The 20,676-nt window shown below is 42.5% G+C and overlaps 1 protein-coding gene across 1 annotated transcript; it reads right to left on the reverse strand.

Moving 5' to 3' along the window:
• Positions 1-9,362: 9,362 nt before the first annotated feature.
• Positions 9,363-13,302, reverse strand: LOC125524910 (putative lipase YDR444W). The gene is made up of 12 exons (XM_048689937.1): positions 12,998-13,302; positions 12,429-12,570; positions 11,951-12,018; positions 11,749-11,819; positions 11,407-11,670; positions 10,929-11,092; positions 10,801-10,856; positions 10,651-10,703; positions 10,389-10,557; positions 10,210-10,307; positions 9,986-10,115; positions 9,363-9,789 (listed from the first exon to the last, which is right to left on the reverse strand). The coding sequence occupies exons 1-11, from the start codon at positions 13,116-13,118 to the stop codon at positions 10,023-10,025; spliced, it is 1,299 nt and encodes a 432-aa protein (XP_048545894.1). The 5' UTR covers positions 13,119-13,302; the 3' UTR covers positions 9,363-9,789; positions 9,986-10,022.
• Positions 13,303-20,676: the final 7,374 nt, after the last annotated feature.

Genomic DNA, 20,676 nt, shown 5'->3' on the forward strand with positions numbered 1-20,676 from the left:
TTGCTGCTCGCTTAACAGAAGAATGCTCAATATTAGAAAATTCTAGGAAAATCCTTTGTATGGAAGGATGCATATGTAAAAATTGTCTTCCGAGTTCAACTATGAGCAAAGATATAGCATCTGCGAGACTACTAGTTTTATGACGGATAGATCCACTCATGGTGGGCAAAGCACCGACACAAGTTAAGAAATCTTGAATAACTCCCTTCCCAATAATATTACCGCTACCAATGCGAAACTTTTTAGTGTGCGAAATAATAGGATTTTCAAGAGGATCATCAATAGCATCAAAGTTTTCCATATTATTATCCTTATCAATGATAACCTTCCCAGTTTCAGACATGATGGCAACACATTGCAAAAAGAACAAGCACACAGAAGGCAGGAAGGAAAAAGAGGCGAACAGAAAAAGAGGGCGAATAAAATGGCAAGGGTGAAGTGGGGGAGAGGAAAATGAGAGGCAAATGGAAAATAATATAATGCGAAGGATAAGAGTTGTGATGGGTACTTGGTATGTCTTGACTTGGCGTAGATCTCCCCGGCAACGGTGCCAGAAATCCTTCTTGCTACCTCTTGAGCACTGCGTTGGTTTTCCCTTGAAGAGGAAAGGGTGATGCAGTAAAGCAGCGTAAGTATTTCCCTCAGTTTTTGAGAACCAAGGTATCAATCCAGTAGGAGACCACGCGTGAGTCACCTCGTACCTACACAAACAAATAAGAACCTTGCAACCAACGTGATAAAGGGGTTGTTAATCCCTTCACGGCCACTTGCAAGAGTGAGATCTGATAGAGATAATGATAATAAGATAAATATTTTTGCTATTTTTATGATATAGATTAAAAGTAAAGATTGCAAAATAAAATAGATTGGAAACTTGTATGATGGAAATTAGACCCGGGGCCATACATTTCACTAGTGGCTTCTCTCAAGATAGCATAAGTATTACGGTGGGTGAACAAATTACTGTCGACCAATTGATAGAAAAGCAAATAATTATGAGAATATCCAGGTATGATCATGTATATAGGCATTGTTGGAAATATGCCCTAGAGGCAATAATAAATAGTTATTATTATATTTCCTTGTTCATGATAATCGTTTATTATCCATGCTATAATTGTATTGATAGGAAACTCAGATACATGTGTGGATACATAGACAACACCATGTCCCTAGTAAGCCTCTAGTTGACTAGCTCGTTGATCAATAGATGGTTACGGTTTCCTGACCATGGACATTGGATGTCGTTGATAACGGGATCACATCATTAGGAGAATGATGTGATGGACAAGACCCAATCCCAAGCATAGCACTAGATCGTGTAGTTCGTATGCTAAAGCTTTTCTAATGTCAAGTATCATTTCCTTAGACCATGAGATTGTGCAACTCCCGGATACCGTAGGAGTGCTTTGGGTGTGCCAAACGTCACAACATAACTGGGTGGCTATAAAGGTACACTACGGGTATCTCCGAAAGTGTCTGTTGGGTTGGCACGAATCGAGACTGGGATTTGTCACTCCGTGTAAATGGAGAGGTATCTCTGGGCCCACTCGGTAGGACATCATCATAATGTGCACAATGTGATCAAGGAGTTGATCACGGGATGATGTGTTACGGAACGAGTAAAGAGACTTGCCGGTAACGAGATTGAACAAGGTATCGGGATACCGACGATCGAATCTCAGGCAAGTATCGTACCGCTAGACAAAGGGAATTGTATACGGGATTGATTAAGTCCTTGACATCGTGGTTCATCCAATGAGATCATCGTGGAACATGTGGGAGCCAACATGGGTATCCAGATCCCGCTGTTGGTTATTGACCGGAGAGTCATCTCGGTCATGTCTGCATGTCTCCCGAACCCGTAGGGTCTACACACTTAAGGTTCGGTGACGCTAGGGTTATAGAGATATTAGTATGCGGTAACCCGAAAGTTGTTCAGAGTCCCGGATGAGATCCCGGACGTCACGAGGAGTTCCGGAATGGTCCGGAGGTAAAGATTTATATATAGGAAGTGCTATTTCGGCCATCGGGACAAGTTTCGGGGTCACCGGTATTGTACCGGGACCACCGGAAGGGTCCCGGGGGTCCACCGGGTGGGGCCACCTGCCCCGGGGGACCACATGGGCTGTAGGGGGTGCGCCTTGGCCTATATGGGCCAAGGGAACCAGCCCCAAGAGGCCCATGCGCCAAGAGAAGAGGAAAAGGGGAGAGTCCTAAAAGGGGAAGGCACCTCCGAGGTGCCTTGGGGAGGATGGACTCCTCCCCCCCCTTGGCCGCACCCTTCCTTGGAGGAAGGGGCAAGGCTGCGCCCTCCCCCTCTCCCTTGGCCCTATATATAGTGGGGGGAAGGGAGGACAACCATACCTGCGCCCTGGCGCCTCCCTCTCCCTCCCATGACACATCTCCCTCCTCCCGCAGCGCTTGGCGAAGCCCTGTTGGAATCCCGCTACTTCCACCACCACGCCGTCGTGTTGTTGGATCTCCATCAACCTCTCCTCCCCCATGCTGGATCAAGAAGGAGGAGACGTCGCTGCTCCGTACGTGTGTTGAACGCAGAGGTGCCGTCCGTTCGGCGCTAGGATCATCGGTGATTTGGATCACGATGAGTATGACTCCATCAACCCCGTTCTCTTGAACGCTTCCGCGCGCGATCTACAAGGGTATGTAGATCCACTCCTCCCTCGTTGCTAGATGACTCCATAGATTGATCTTGGTGACACGAAGGAAATTTTTTGAATTTATGCTACGTTACCCAACAGGCATCACGTCCGTGACAAGTAGACCGACTCCTGCCTGCATCTACTACTATTACTCCACACATTGACCGCTATCCAGCATGCATCTAGAGTATTAAGTTCATAAGGACAGAGTAACGCCTTAAGCAAGATGACATGATGTAGAGGGAGAAACTCATGCAATATGATATAAACCCCATCTTTTTATCCTCGATGGCAACAGTACAATACATGTCGTTTCCCTTTCTGTCACTGGGATCTAGCACCGCAAGATTGAACCCAAAGCTAAGCACTTCTCCCATTGCAAGAAAGATCAATCTAGTAGGCCAAACCAAAATGATAATTCGAAGAGACTTGCAAAGATAAACCAATCATACATAAGATAATTCAGAGAAGATTCAAATATTTTTCATAGATAGACTTGATCATAAACCCACAATTCATCGGATCTCGACAAACACATCACAAAAGAAGATTACATCAAATAGATCTCCAAGAGAATCGAGGAGAACTTTGTATTGAGATCCAAAGAGAGAGAAGAAGCCATCTAGCTACTAGCTATGGACCCGAAGTTCTGAGGTAAACTACTCACACATCATCGGAGGGGCCATGGAGTTGATGTAGAGGCCCTCCGTGATCAATGCCCCCTCCGGCAGAGCTCCAGAAAAGGCCCCAAGATGGGATCTCTTGGGTACAGAAGGTTGCGGCGGTGGAAATAGGGTTTCGTGGTGCTCCTGGATGTTTTCGGGGTATGTGAACATATATAGGAGAAAGAAGTAGGTCGGTTGAGCCACGAGGGGCCCACGAGGGGGGAGGGCGCGCCTAGGGGGTAGGCGCGCCCCCCTGCCTCGTGGCCGCCTCTTTCGTTTCTTGACGTCCACTCCAAGTCCTCTAGATCACGTTTGTTCCAAAAATCACGTTCCCGAAGGTTTCATTTCGTTTGGACTCCGTTTGATATTCCTTTTCTACGAAACACTAAAATAGGCAAAAAAACAACAATTTGGGCTGGGGCTCGGGTTAATAGGTTAGTCCCAAAAATAATATAAAAGTGTAAAATAAAGTCCATGAACATCCAAAACAGATAATATAATAGCATGGAACAATCAAAAATTATAGATGTGTTGGAGACGTATCACCTACTACACCAATGGTTGAAGAACCATTCAAAATCTATCACACTTCTAAAGCTTTTTACTTGGATCATCTTCGATCCCTTTGTGCTCGTGCTGAAACCCCAACCAGCTTAGTCGAGGGCAAATCTTTAGATGAGCATGCTTGTTATGTGCGACACCGCTTATCTCAAAAAGGGGAACTTTTACTGGATCAAATTCATCGTTTGCAGTGTTATGCTTGGAATTTATGTGAAATATATGATGTTACTTGTTGTTCTGAAAACCCTAAGAAACACCTTCCGTACCAATGTGTGTTTAGCGATAATGGAATCGTATCTTCGTATGCTAAGGGTGTTTATAATTACTATGATGTTCAACAAATTGAAGAATTTGTTGCTTTTAAGGGTGCTTATGAAATTGCTTCTTTGATTGAAAAGTATGACGCTACTCTTTACAAATCTGAAAATTTTGCCATATTTAAATATTGTTATGATAATTACGCTTCTAATGCCTATGTTAAACCATATGCTATCCAAGAAGAGACTAATATTTTGCAGGAGTCTATGGAAGAAGGAATTGATGAAACTGTGAGCTCATTGGATGAAAAAGATGATGAGGAGAGCAAAGAACAAAAGGAGGAAGAGCGTATTGATCACCCGTGCCCACCTTATACTGAGAGTAACTCTTCAACTCATACATTGTTTAATTTCCCTTCGTGCTTACCGAAGGATGAATGCTATGATGATTGTTATGATCCCGTTGATTCTTTTGAAATATCCCTTTTTGATGATGCTTGCTATGCTTGTGGCCAAGATGCCAATATGAATTATGCTTATGGAGATGAACTTGCTATAGTTCCTTATGTTAAACATGAAATTGTTGCTATTGCACCCACACATGATGGTCGTATTATCTTTTTGAATTCTCCCAACTACACTATATCGGAGAAGTTTACCCTTATTAAGGATTATATTGATGGGTTGTGTTTTACTATTACACATGATGATTTTGATAGATATAATATGCATGTGCTTGCTGCTCCTACTTACAATTATTATGAGAGAGGAACTATATCTCCACCTCTCCATGTTTCCAGTATGATAAAATTGCAAGAAACTGTTTATACTATGCATTGGCCTTTACTTTGGGTGCATGAATTGTTCTTTTATGACATGCCTATGCATATGAAGAGAGTTAGACTTCGTCATTACATGATAAATGTTACTTTGTGCTCACTAATAAATTACAAATCATTGTTAATTAAAATTGGCTTTGATATACCTTGGGATCCGGGTGGATTCATTACTTGAGCACTATATGTCTAGCTTAATGGCTTTAAAGAAAGCGCTGCCAGGGAGACAACCCAGAAGTTTTAGAGAGTCATTTATTTCTGTTGAGTGCTTTCATATAGTGAAAAAAATAAAAATAAATAGGGGAACCCAAAACTTTTTCAAAAAGGAAAGTGAAAGTGAGAAAGACAAGCATGGTTGAAGTGGGGAGCTCCTTGAACTTTGTTCATGCTCACGGAAACTTTGTGAATCTTCATTATAGAAACTTTTCAACAAAAATAATTATCCCCTTGTAAAATTCCATTGTATTATAAAAATAATGAGACAAGGTTTCCCTTTAGGATGTTTTAGATTACTTGTTGGTTTGTGCGGTGCAGGACAGAAACTTCAGCTGTAGTGCGAGATGTTACATTTCTTACTGGAACGTCAAACGGTTCTGAAACTTTTTGCACTGTATTTATATACAAATTGTTTATTTTTCTAATTTTGGCGGAATTTTTGGAGTAGCAGAACTATGGTGAATGTTCAGATTATTACAGACTATTATGTTTTAGACAGATTCTGTTTTTGATGCATAGTTTTCTTGTTTTGATGAAAATATCGATTTATATCAGTGGATTAAGCCATGTAAAAGTTATATTACAGTAGCTACAATGCAAAAACAAAATATGAATTGGTTTTCAACAGTAGTTAGAGTAGTGATTTGCTTTATTATACTAACGGATCTTACCGAGTTTTCTGTTGAGTTTTGTGTGGATGAAGTGTTCAAAGATCGAGGATGTCTTGATGTGAGGAGAAGAAGGAGAGGCAAGAGCTCAAGCTTGGGGATGCCCAAGGCACCCCAAGTAAATATTCAAGGAGACTCAAGCGTCTAAGCTTGGGGATGCCCCGGAAGGCATCCCATCTTTCTTCAACAAGTATCGGTATGTTTTCGGATTCGTTTCGTTCATGCAATATGTGCAAATCTTGGAGCGTCTTTTGCATTTAGTTTTCATTTCTCTTTTATGCACCATGCTGGTATGAGATAGTCCTGGGTTGATTTATAGAATGCTCTTTGCACTTCACTAAAATCTTTTGAGTATGGCTTTATAGAATGCTTCATGTGCTTCGCTTATATCATTTGAAGTTTGGATTTCCTGTTTCTCTTCACATAGAAAACCGCCATTTGTAGAATGCTCTTTTGCTTCACTTATATTTGTTAGAGAGTGGGCATATCTTTTGTAGAAAGAATTAAACTCTCTTGCTTCACTTATATCTATTTAGAGAGTTGACAGGAATTGGTCATTCACATGGTTAGTCATAAAATCCTACATAAAACTTGTAGATCACTAAATATGATATGTTTGATTCCTTGCGATAGTTTTGTGATATAAAGGTGGTGATATTGGAGTTGTGCTAGTTGAGTAATTGTGAAATTGAGAAATACTTGTGTTGAGGTTTGCAAGTCCCGTAGCATGCACGTATGGTGAACCGTTATGTAATGAAGTTGGAGCATGAGGTATTTATTAATTGTCTTCCTTATGAGTGGCGGTCGGGGACGAGCGATGGTCTTTTCCTACCAATCTATCCCCTAGGGGCTGCTACCTCTTGAGCACTGCGTTGGTTTCCCTTGAAGAGGAAAGGGTGCTGCAGCAAATTAGCGTAAGTATTTCCCTCAGTTTTGAGAACCAAGGTATCAATCCAGTAGGAGATCACGCTCAAGTCCCACACACCTACACAAACAAATAAGAACCTCGCAACCAACGCAATAAAGGGGTTGTCAAGCCCTTCACGGCCACTTACGAGAGTGAGATCTGATAGATATGATAAGATAATATTTTTGGTATTTTTATAATAAAGATGCAAAGTAAAATAAATGGCAAAGGAAATAACTAAGTGTTGGAAGATTAATATGATGGAAGATAGACCCGGGGGCCATAGGTTTCACTAGTGGCTTCTCTCAAGAGCATAAGTATTGCGATGGGTAAACGAATTACTGTCGAGCAATTGATGGAATTGAGCATAGTTATGAGAATATCTAGGTATGATCATGTATATAGGCATCACGTCCGAGACAAGTAGACCGAAACGATTCTGCATCTACTACTATTACTCCACACATCGATAGCTATCCAACATGCATCTAGAGTATTAAGTTCATAAGAACAGAGTAATGCTTTAAGGAAGATGACATGATGTAGAGGGATAAACTCATGCAATATGATATAAACCCCATCTTTTTATCCTCGATGGCAACAATACAATACGTGCCTTGCTGCCCCTGCTGTCACTGGGAAAGGACACCACAAGATTGAACCCAAAGCTAAGTACTTCTCCTATTGCAAGAAAGATCAATCTAGTAGGCCAAACCAAACTGATAATTCGAAGAGACTTGCAAAGATAAACCAATCATACATAAAAAAATTCAGAGGAGATTCAAATATTGTTCATAGATAAAGTTGATCATAAACCCACAATTCATCGGATCTCGACAAACACACCGCAAAAGAAGATTACATCGAATAGATCTCCAAGAAGATCGAGGAGAACTTTGTATTGAGATCCAAAGAGAGAGAAGAAGCCATCTAGCTAATAACTATGGACCCGTAGGTCTGAAGTAAACTACTCACACATCACCGGAGAGGCCATGGAGTTGATGTAGAGGCCCTCCGTGATCAATGCCCCCTCCGGCGGAGCTCCGGAAAAGGCCCCAAGATGGGATCTCTCAGGTACAGAAGGTTGCGGCGGTGGAATTAGGTTTTTGTGGTGCTCCTAGATGTTTGGGAGGTATGTGGATATATATAGGAGAAAGAAGTACGTCGGTGGAGCAACAGAGGGCCCACGAGGGTGGAGGGCGCGTCCAGGGGGGTAGGCGCGCCCCCCTACCTCGTGCCTTCCTCCCTTGTTTCTTGACGCCCACTCCAAGTCTCCTGGATCACGTTTGTTGAGAAAATCACGTTCCTGAAGGTTTCAGTCTGTTTGGACTCTGTTTGATATTCCTTTTCTTCAAAACCCTAAAATAGACAAAAAAATAGCAAATTGGGCTGGTCCTCCGGTTAGTAGGTTAGTCCCAAAAATGATATAGAAGTGTAAAATAAAACCCATTAACATCCAAAATAGATAATATAATAGCATGGAGCAATCAAAAATTATAGATACGTTGGAGACGTATCAAGCATCCCCAAGCTTAATTCCTGCTCGTCCTCAAGTAGGTAAATGATAAAAGAAGAATTTTTGATGTGAAATGCTTTCTAACATATTTCTCAATGTAATTTTTCTTTATTGTGGCATGAATGTTCAGATCCAAAGATTCAAGATAAAAGTTTAATATTGACATAGAAATAATAATACTTCAAGCATACTAACTAAGCAATTATGTCTTCTCAAAATAACATGGCCAAAGTAAGTTATCCCTACTATATCATATAGTCTGGCTATGCTCTATCTTCACCATAGAAAATATTTAAATCATGCACAATCCCGATGACAAGCCAAGAAATTGTTTCATACTTTTCATGCCATCTGTGGTTCCTACTCTTCTCTAGAATGGTCGACTTTAAATCTGTATTTTTACCATTTAATAATTTTCCTGATTTTTCTCACATACATATTCTTTTTCCCAAAAATAAACATTTTCCATAATTTAAACTTTGGTTCCTAATTATTTTTGCTGTTAATTACAACATGTGGTCATCCCGGGAAAGTATCCAATGCTCACAGCCTTCGGGCACTTCCAGTACTCCAATTTTAAAAAACATATTTTGAATGTTCTAAAAAATTTGAAAAAAATTGTGAATGTTCACAATGAATGTGACTACAAGCCCTAAAAATTTCAGATCCAAACTCGAAATGTACATTGAGAAACAAAAAAAAGAAATCCAGATCTAAATAGTGTCAATGTTGCTTTTGTCTCTTCTTTACACTATTCATGCTAGATTTCACGTTTTTGTTTCTCAATATGTGTTTCGAGTTTGGATCTGAAAATTTTATGGCTTGTAGTCGCATTCGTTGTGAACATTCATAATTTTTCTCAGAATTTTTCTGAAACATTCAAAATATGTTTTTTGACATTGGAGTACCGGGAGTACCCAAGGTTTGCGAGCACCAGATACTTTCCCTGGTCATCCCTTCTTTCCGGAACATTGCATTGACTCACAGCAGCCAGCTAGCTCTGAATTCAGATTGCACTCACTCCCCTGCTGCATGTGAGCACTGCTGCTACAGTGCTGCTCTAACAGAAATGCTTCAAGTTCAGTATGGAACGGTCAATGCAGCAACCTGACTAGTAACAAGAATGCTTACATTGCTTCAGCATCCGTCAACTCTCAGTACCACCTCCATATGTTCATTCTTGTTGGACGGGACACCAGCAAAAACAGGCCTCAGTGTTAAAATGCCTGGGTTTTCCAGGTCAACCGCGGTGTTACATTCCCAGTACGGCCTCTCTCAATATTAGCATAATCCACCATAGCTACGAACACTTCACACCTATCTGCGGCGTAATATCATCTAAAATACCATTTGCTTCCAGCACGAGTCGTGGCAATCATCTTCCGAATGAGAAATATCATCCCGTTCTTCTTTTTTCATTTCCAGTTTGTGCCGGCACCTGCCTCTGCAACTGACTTGCGAACCGTCTACAACAAGATGTATCACTAATTCCTTGTAGACCTGCGACACAAATATATTACTTCGTGTGAGATGAAAACATATACAGGCATCGAAGCAACAAGCTGGCAAGCAATCAACATTTAGCAATGAATTTATGGCTTACGGTATCTTCGAATATTGGCAAAACAACCTTTGTGTTGGTTAGGAAAAGCTGGGAAGCACAAGTTGCTCAAAAGTTTACCAATAGAGTACTTACCTAACCGTGGCGAAAGTCAGCATCCCAGGTGTGAATCTCACAGGCTGGAGGGCAGACATGTCTGTTTCAAGCTGTCTGCGACGTGGGCGATCACACCGGCACCCGCATTGTGAAGCCACTCATTCTTAACCTGCATTGATACGTACCATGTATTTTGAAGATGATGTATTCGAGCAGAAAAATGTATGTCCTCAGGGGACTCTTGGGTGTGCACATATACATACATGCATGTTGTTGTGAGCAGAGTAAGGCCACATTGATGCATGGAAGTTCACATCTACTTTCTTCCAACCCACTCTCTGCAACCCACGAATCATCTCCTCTGTTTTCGAACAAAGAATTGATTTTCATATGTACAAAAGGGAAGAAATGTAGTACATACAGGTAGCACAAAATTCCTTACCCTCCATCATCTGGTGATATTCCTGGGTATTTTCCATGTTCGGTGTACTTTGTGCAGCTTCTTTAGCTCTGGCTGCCCGCAAAGGAAAATGGGGACCGTCGGACGACACAGGCGAACAGTATTCCACATTCACAATGTACTTGTAGCCATCAACTGAACGACGCAAGGGCTGCGTACAGGAAGCAAGTAAGGAGTTACTCAAAATATGACACCTCGAACCCAGTTTAGCAGCTGCCACTAAATCGCACTGGAAGTAAGGTACCTTTCTAAGGTCCAATTCTCTCCTTATTGAGGATGTTTTCCAACCAACCATATCTGGCATCCGAGGCTCAGGAAAACAAGAAAACAGAAATATTCCCTTTGCACATATATTACAGATCAAAATCAAGAAATAATTTCATATGGAGGATACGGTCATATGAAACATTAGCATACAGAATGCGGTTCTTAAAAGCTGCTAGTGCAGATCTGTTGAGATGAAGAAACATTATTTTCTACTAGAATAAGTTAGCCTCTAAAGGATCTGTCCTCCTCACCTACATGAACTTTTTGTCCTCGTGGTCAGATGTCATTAGTAGAAGGAGAGGTGGCTTGCTAGGTTCGCCATCAGTGAGAAAGAGTTGAGCACCAGTGCGTCCGACAATGAAGGGTGCCAAAGGTGCTGCAAGTTTCTCTAGAATTGACAGCCCTTGAAGAAATGGAAGCTGATAATCGCCAAAGGGGGTAAATTCGCATGAAATCAATGCATTCTCGATATTAAAAAGCCTGAGTAATATCACTATTTTCTCAGTGAGCAATTGCTTGTATGTTTTACCAGAAGTTTACTTAGATGGCTTTGGCACCAATTAATGATATACCTGTATACCACGATGTGTTGGGTCTACCTCACAAAATCCTTAATACATTGTTAAAAATTGCTCAAGCCCCAAAACAAAGCTTTTGCTTCCAAGGCAACCAAGATTAGATGGGAAGTTAAAAAAGGTTGACAAATATAATTTAATGTGTGTTGGACACCCACCTGATTTTTTCCTCTAACACCAAGATGTGGGGTTGCCAATGTAATAAAATTAGTTGGCTCCAACCCAGCAATGGCACCTAATCCTGAAGTGCGTGATATTTCAGATCCTCCACTTGTCAGCATGACACCAGCACCACTTCCAGTTTCTTTTGCTTGCTGTGAATATAGTATAGAAATAGCATATCTAGCAAACAAACCACCCAAAGAATGTGCTATGAAGGAAATCTTTTTCAAGCCGGCCATCTTCTGAACCACGTCCAAGACCTGCTTCCATAGGGCAATATTATGCAAGCTTCTAAGCAATCAATACATCAACAGCAGAGGACAGTCTCTACCACATACTTCTTTCGCTAACCTCCTTCCAGCTACATTGATTCCGTCAAAAGATTTGGCGTAGATGTTTGATGAACTAGCTGCAAGGAAATAGTTTGCTATTTTATGGCTAACAATTTTATGTGCTGCAGTAAAGCAGTGGATGCTAATTTCATCGCTTAACTACAATGTCCTTTCTCTATATAGATGAAGAGTTAAAATGCACACATACCATAGATGAAGAAATTATCACCAAGCCTCTTTTTCAGCACTGCTTCCCCATATGTCCAGTCACTGGGGCTATAATCAACAGAGAATGAAGAAAAACTATCAGTAAAAACCACCAATAAGTACAACTTAAACATTATTGAGTAAATTGTGCCAAATGTAAATATACCTCTATCATTTTGCAAAGCTTTTACTATTGCTTATATGGACTTTACAAATACAGGTGTGTACTTTGAGTTCTGACAGTTAAGTACAGATGTATGTCATGTGATTTACTCATCAAAGTTCACATTTACACTATGAAAAATTATGGTGCATCTCAAAATCCTGAATCATAATGTCATACCAATCAGGCTAAAATCTAGGCCAGGTAGAAAGGAAATTTGTAGCCAGTAACAACGAAATTAAGTTCTCGAGAAAGAGATGCAGCTTATCCTATTTTTATAAACTACTGGAGTAGTAAGGTAGGACTAGGCTGTTACCTTGCCATGATACCATGAACCAGAACAATGAGATGTTCTGGTCCTTGCTTGCTTTTGGATGCTTCCACGGATGAACACGATACGGGAGAACCCCTGCCGGTGGACATTGGGTGGGAACAAAGGTATTTCGTGGTGTTCAATCCTGCATAACACAGAGTAATGTCAGAGTTTCAGCACACCTTTTCTTTTTTGACAGTAGAGTTTCGGCGAAAGACTTCACCCCCCATTAATTTGCCCCGGGCATCGGCTTCACTCATTCAGAGAAACTGAAACGAAGTTCGCACCTTGGGTTGGATCCAAGAATCTCTGCGCTCGTGGGGAACAAACTACCGAAACGAATCCCATCAGACCAGACCACCAGTCGCTTGGGCACTTGAAGAACTACCGAATCTTAGCACCGCAGCTACGAAATGATCCGGCACACCCCACCCGCGACCCCAAATTTCGAAAATCTCTCATATTCCCCCCCGGTTCGATCCCGAACCAACGCCATAGATTTTTCTTCAACGGAGCGGTAAAGAAGCTACGGCAGGGACTTTGGTGAAACGGATCCTGGGAGCAGAACGTACCTGATGGGCCGGCGGCGCCGCTCCGGGGACGAGCGTGGCCGGGAGGGGAGGGGCGGGGGCGCAGGCGGCGGCAGAGATGTGAGCGGTCGTGGTGGCGGGGAGAGCAAAGCGTGGACGCCATCCCGCGCGCGCGTAAGCGGAAGTTATCGCCGCCGACGCTCGCGAATCGAGGGAATGCGGCGGCCGACGAGGGGCTGACGCGCGTGCGGACGACGCGGCGGTTTCGGCGCTCGGGTGGGATACGGCGTCGCCGCCGTCCGTTGGATTCGCCGCGGACGGCCGGCGGCTCAAACGGCTCTACATCCGATAACTCTCCGTGGATTATTTTATTTAACACAGTATGGACTACAGACGCGGGTGTCATCATGAGATTTTTACATAGTTGATGGAAACGTCTCCTTCCACCGAATATGTATCCAAAATTTTGAAATAAATTCAGGATAAATGCGAGCAGCAAGATTCGAATTCTAATGGGTTGGGATACCACTGTTCTCAGCATATTGTCCCACACACAGTGTAAAACCTAAGGTAGACTGGTCACAAACCAAACATCCCCATATTTTTTTTCTGAGAGACCACCAATTTTATTGATTACTCGACAACATTATGCAGAGTTTCCCGAATGTAGTCCGGAACAGAAAAGAAAACACATGAACTAGCTGAATACATACAAGTTATAGCTAACAAATGAGCAACAATATTCAAATGCCGACGTACGAGCTTGAAGATCACCGAATTGAAGGCAGCGGCCGCATTTTTATTGTCAGAAACCACCGTGCCAATAGCAGAACGATCAATTCCTGAAGAATGAATTATGTGCACCAAAGATAGACAATCTGTAGCAAAGATAATATCATGTACTTGCTTTTGCAATGCCTCATGAACAGCTCGTATAAGAGCTATAGCCTCCGCCATCTTCGGCATGAGAACACCAAGAACCGGGTCACTGCAGGCCACTACAAAACGTGAGGCTAGGGGACATATCCGCGATGATGGACCTCGCTGGCGATGACGAGGGGTGGCGCGCGCAGTTGACGGAGGTGTGCGGCTGGTTCCCCAGCACGGAGATGTTGGTCAACCACGCGCATGGCCTCGTCAAAGTCCTCACCGACGCCGAGAGAAAGCGCGCCTTCCCCTACGGCCGCGGCGTCCCACCGGCTGTCCTACTCGTGTGGGCAATGCGAGAGGCCACGCTGAGCGAGTCCCCCTTCAGCGCGCAAGGTGGTGGATGTACCGCTCCACCACCATGACGCTGCGGCCAGATTCAGCACGCGTCGTGCCGAGGGCGGACCGCGTCGACGTCGAGCTCGCTCTCCCTGCGCCCGTCAGCCCGGACTACAAGGTCCGCCACGTGTCGAAGCCAGTGCTGCTGTTGGGCTGTGACGTCGTGGAGGACGATGTGGAGGAGGTACTGGTCATCCCTGATGACCATGAGGAGGGCGAGGAGGACGCTGTGCAGATGGTAGCACCGGTCGCGTCGAGGGTGGCAAGACAATGCCCATCGACGTCGAGCTCCTTCCCCTCCTCCCTGACATAGTGAAGGTGGAAGAAGAGGAGGTGGCGCAGGATCAGGTGGCGCAACTGTCGAACAGAACGGCGGTCAAGAAGAAGGCTTCTCCGTGTGTGGTGCGCCGCTCACGCTGCCTCAAAATTCTGAAGAAGTGAAGATGGGCACAGTTGCTGAAGGAGGAGGAAGCTGGTGGTTATCTTAAGTTAGGTATGTTGTTATATGTTTCAGCATATAAGTTAACATTATTTTGGGTTTGATGTTGGTTAGGTATGCTTTTATATGTAAGCATGTAAGTCATGCAATTCGTACGGTTTGATCGGGTTCTTTGTGGCCGAAGAACTGAATATCTACTGCTCACCCTAAGTGCCAAGTTCAGTTAAATTTCTGAATATTGAATATGTACTGTTGCTTTGCTTCAGTGTTGCATGGAAGCTGCTAGATGTTGCTCCTATGTTACAACAAGACAATGAACTGGGCTGCTGCATAAATCAGTAGTGTTGCTAGGTGATGTGCCCATGTGCATCACATACCAAATATAGAACATGCCAAAAGTGCATTGTCTGTCAAATATAGGACATGCCAAAAGTGCATTGTCTGCCAAATATAGAACATGCCAAAAGTGCATTGTCTACCAATCATGATGGCCCCATGTTATTTATGCTGCAATCTCTGTTACACTTTGCCCATAAATTGAATAGCAAATAATTCAGCAGCATTTCATCATGTCAATTACAATGATGTCAATAACTTTATGAACAATCTACTTGCTAACTATGACAGCAATCATAATGGCAAGCATGCCAAGATACAGAAGACCTCCAAATCCTAAAATCCTATCCCTATAGAGCAATATCTCCTTGTGCATCTTAACCATTGCCCTCTTTTCTTTCTCATTCCTTTTAATTTCAGCTTCATATTCTGTAATCTCAGTCTCCAGTTTCTTGTTCTTCATGGCAAGATACTTAATGACTGACTTTGCTTTGCTATCCCACTCCCCATCAACCCATTCAACATACTCAGAAGTGATATCATCCTAATTAAATCATGAGCAATTCAAGTCGTTTTATAACTGAACTTGTCGCTCCAAGCGTTAAACACTGAACTTTTTTGCAGCTTGACCGCAATAGCAATACTAGTTTGAAGATCATGCTCACTAGACTAACCTCAAACACACATCCCCCGAGTGTGCGCTGCCAAAATTGTCTGCATCTACGCAGACACGGCCATTAGGAGTTTCCTGATGACCACATAGATGGAGCTTGTCATGGCCACAGGTGATGAATTATGGGCGATAATGCTGGGATGTAAAGAACAACGGTAAAGAACTTACCTTTTTGCCACCAAAGTGTAGCACTGAAGAAACCCTAGCATTGGGTTCTCCCGGCCCGCCGCCGCCCACGAAACCCCCGTTCCCCTGTTCCACTAGATCCGCCGCCGCTGCCTCCTGTGCCACTGAATCCGCCCCACCTGCTTGCAGGACCCAGGGTTCGACCTAACTTGCGGTCGCCACCGCTCTTCTCGCCGCAGCCGCAGCCGCCCGACGCCCAACTCACTGTCATGCTTTCACCGTCGAGATTTGGAGGCGCAAATAGAGAGGGAGGGCTAGGGATTTGGAAAGGGAAACGAGAAAAGGGGAAAGATCGATGTGAACCTGGCAAAATGGACTGGTGTAGCGCTGCCGGGAAGATAGCCCGCCTGTGGGGCCCCTCATGTGGTTAGATGGGCCGTGCCTGGCATTATGGTGAGTACACAAAAAGTTAATTATACATATAATAAAAAATGAAGGGTTTGTAAAACAAAATATAAAAACATGATGGCTGATAACACGTGATAGAGCCAACGAGCTGACATGACTAATTTTGATCAGTGTAATATTACATTTTGGCTCGATATATTTACTTATCTACCATGACTACTTTTCATAATCATGTGATGAGGGGGAATTACTAGGAGATTATGCAAGATGATGACATGCAGATAGCTAAGGCAGAAGGCTAAGCTTGGTAGAGTTTTAAAAATAGTTAAGATTGTGAAAATTTTAATATGAAACTTACGAGAGCAGTTGAAGAGAAAAATAGACTATTATAAAAAATGGAGAACGAGAAAAATATTAAGCAAGAACACTTGATAAGTGAAGCCGTGAAAAATACAATTATAAAAAATTGGAAACAAGAAAAATATTAAGCAAGAATAATTGATAAATGAAGCCAAAACTTTATTGGTACGACCAAATTGTCTTCTCCGAGCGAATGTTATGACCGAATTGTCTTGTACGAGCGAATTGTCTGATAGACACATACACATGCATGTGTCACAATATTCGAGATGCCCTGTTTATTACATAAAAATGATAGAACCCCTAAGATAATCATGCCGTCGAAACCTTCGACCAGACTAAATCCAAACCACTAAAACTTCAATCTTGCATGCCGCATGAATTCTTCAGGCGCGCCTCTTATTCTTCACACACTCCATCGAGTTCGAAGGTGACATAATCAACTCTGCGACGAAACGTCTTCTCCTTGCGTCAACGACGGCCTGCAAAAAATGACATAAAGGTTACATGAACCGAAGTTGCTACACCACCATAGTAGCTAGTCTACAAACGTAAATAACAGCATACCTATGTAAAAGTGCAGGTGATTCGGTCCCCATCCCAATTTTCTAGACATTCTGTGACAAAAAGGCCACAAGAGTTCCTGGTACATATGCAAACATTAGCGGTGGGCAATACGAACATGTGTGTTGTTGTTTGATTGTGCATGATGTCCTATTAACTCACCCATCCTCTTGCTGGGGTATGTCATACTCCTTGATAGGCCACTTACTTACGTCTGGATATTTCCCTGGTGTAATAAGATTTGCCTCACGCATATCGTGTGCTATAGCCATTCGCTATAAAGAGGATAGTGTTAAAGAACAATCATAAACAATATGTAAGAGCAATGGTACAAATGTTGGTTACATTACCAGTGCTTTAACAGTCCTCTCAGTCAGCTCCAGAGGATAGAGCGAATCGAGAACTTGGAATTCTTTCTTGATCATGTGCATGACCACGGTCATCCAGTGGCTATTGTCGATATTCAACGCGATATACGTCTACAGTGCAAAAAACCATTATGGATCAAAAGAAATACTTGATGAACTATCCTGTAGTGATGAATCACAAACATTACGTACCTTATCACGCACAGTATACTCTTTCGTGACTCTATTAACTGCTCCAGCTTTGGTCAGAGCACTATCCATGTTGCGGCTCAATGGCAATGGATCGTCATGTGCGATAGCACGATCTACAAGGAATTTGGACCTCCACGCTGGACAGAGGTAAGGATCATGACCAACACGCAGCTCCAAATGTCCCATATAAGCATCAATAACCTGCATAGAATATCAGTGCATTACATGTTGAAAGTTGAGACATAGATTATTGAGCATTTAAAAAATAGGACATGCAAGTACTACTTACATCGCCCGACAGCCATCTATGAGCTAGTACTGGTAGAATCCTTTCGGAAGTCAGAGTTATGCCACGCCCTTCACTGTAGTAAATTTTTTTGTTCTTGTTCTTCTCAGTGCTAGCAGCTAACTCGACAAATGAAACAGCTGCATCAATTATTTCCGGCGTCAACTCATCTGCCACAACCTCTGGCACATTATTGTTCGAAAATAGAGCTGCATGAAATAATATGAACGTCAACAATGGTGATCATATGCATTGGTACTAAATAAAAAAATTAAGAATGTTAGTTACGATACCTCTAGTAGCAGTACTAGTACCAGAGGTTCTCTGACCACGGCTGGTACGCCTGCCGGGCTTGTCAAGTGCGTAGGGGGATTCAAATTTCTTGGGAACGGTCCGCTTTCGCTTACCAGACATAATCTCCTCATCCTTATCGATTGTTGCACCCTTTTTTTCATTCGCCTTAGCCATGAACTTGCTGACAGAAGATGGAAAAATGTCTATGTCCGATGAAGGTGCTAGAGTAGAAGTACCAACCACCCAAGGGTTTTTCGGTGTACCCCCACATACATCATTACGCTTAACAGGTGAAGCTTCCTTGTGTCCATTCATATTCGGTGGGGTTTTCTGTTTGGCAAACTAAATCGTGTGAACATTTCTGGACGTAAAAAAATTAAACGAGAAAATTATAGACAGAAAGATAAATACATAGTACCTCAGGTACGGTTTTATGGTCGGGAAGCACTATATCAGGCTGCGTCATGTCAATGATCGGCTGTCCATCACTGTCCATGTCTTCCTTGTACAAGAATTCCTTCTTTTCATATGGACCATTCTCGAACGAATCCACTTCGTCCGGATCATTCTCGGCGGATGGCACGGCAACAGCCGGCTTGTACATGACACCTGCTTTGTTCAACTTCTCCAACAACCTCTGCAATAGAAATATAAACTTAGTAATGCTAGCATGGTTTAAAACAGCAAACATATTGTAAACTATAAAGTTTGGGTGTGATACCTCAGCAACTTGATCAGGGATTTGCCTCATCTGGGTGTGTATGAAGTCCATGCACCGCTTCATTAGAAGCTCCATCAAATCTTCCGACAATGCGGCTATCGTCGACTTCTTTGCGTTTCCAGTTGCAGGCTTGGTTTTTGGCTTCATGGTAGGCGCATTATTTGGGATGTTGGGCTCCTGAGCCCTATACTCCTGGGTGATATTATTTTCGATCTGCATGCGATATTCAAGTACATGTGATCAATAAAAAATAAATATTATTAAGTTACAAAACATTTAAGAAAGACGAAACACAATGACTTACCCTGACGTTACCACGGTCGCGCCCATTGTCATAGTCGAACCTATCTCTCCTAGTGGTTGCACCTTCTGTCCAGTTCCTCATAAGAGGTTGTAAGGACAAGTTCTGATTATAGGCGCATTCGCCGTCGACCGGTTGCACCTTCTCCCAGTACAAGTACTACAAAAAAAACATAAGGATTTAGAGTTAGTAAACTACATCACATAAAATTGCAATGATCTGATAATTGACATTATGCAACAGGTCTCATATGTGTACCAGCAAGAGAGCCAAATTGCCTTTCGGCCATTGGCGGAGGTGTTTGCCTTTCTTCACTATGCGAAGGCAATCAAGGAGAACACGCATGGTGAAGTCATTCCAGTTAATCTTTGAAATATGTTTCACATCTTCGACCAAAGCGTAGTACTGCTTTGGCACAATCTTGCTCGACATGGAAGCAATAATTGTTCCTAACAGGACAAGGACTACTTTGCGAAGGAAATCATTGTCTGTGGCTTTACTTTTAATTATGTCCTCAATGAGATTATCTATCACTATGTTTTCTGATGTCTTACTGAGAAATTGTGGCGGCACCCGCTCCTTCATGTCCTCGCCTTCTTCAGTCAGAATGTCCGAAGCAGACAGTCCTTGGTTCTCGAGGTTAAAGATGCACTCGACATCGACCGCACAGAGAGTCACCTCCCCAACCTACTCTTGTATAATGAATCTGCCCGTGCTGGCCTGAAAATTCTCAATCATATACCTAATCAGTAGGGTACGCATCTTAATAGCTGGTATCTGCAGCATGTTGCGCAATGTTGTATCAGCCACTCTAGCGCGTTGGCCGCTCGATAGAGCTGCAACAAGCTTGCACCATTTCTCTACGGCGCATACCATTTCTCCATTCAGCTCGTCCATCCTGTTGAAAGAAAATATATAACTTCATGACATTAGCTAACACTAAAGCAAAAATAACAATAGACATGCAAAAATATAAAACTTTCTGGCAGTAGCTAACACTAATGCAAAAATAACACTAATGCAAATACAAAACTATCACCATGTATAATGCAACATGCAGCCAAGTGTGTGCTGACATGAGGCAAAAAAAATAACTACAATTGGTAATTGAATTTACTTGCATCTGATCAAGTTCTTTGAGTATCAGATAAATTATATAATCAATAAATTTAATATGGTCAACTGTTACTAATTCGTCTGGTTGTCTTATTAACAGGGTGACAAATTGTTCAGCTGTAACTATAAACTAGAGTCTATAGCAATGGTACCTATTTGAGGTTCATCAACACCTAATGCTAATAACTCTTTAATGTTCTATGTGCACAACAATATAATTGGATCGTGTGACAAAAATATAATTGGATCTTGTGACAAAAAATGTATTGCA

Source organism: Triticum urartu, chromosome 7, assembly GCF_003073215.2.
Source record: "Triticum urartu cultivar G1812 chromosome 7, Tu2.1, whole genome shotgun sequence".
In the NCBI taxonomy this organism is placed as follows: domain Eukaryota; kingdom Viridiplantae; phylum Streptophyta; class Magnoliopsida; order Poales; family Poaceae; genus Triticum; species Triticum urartu.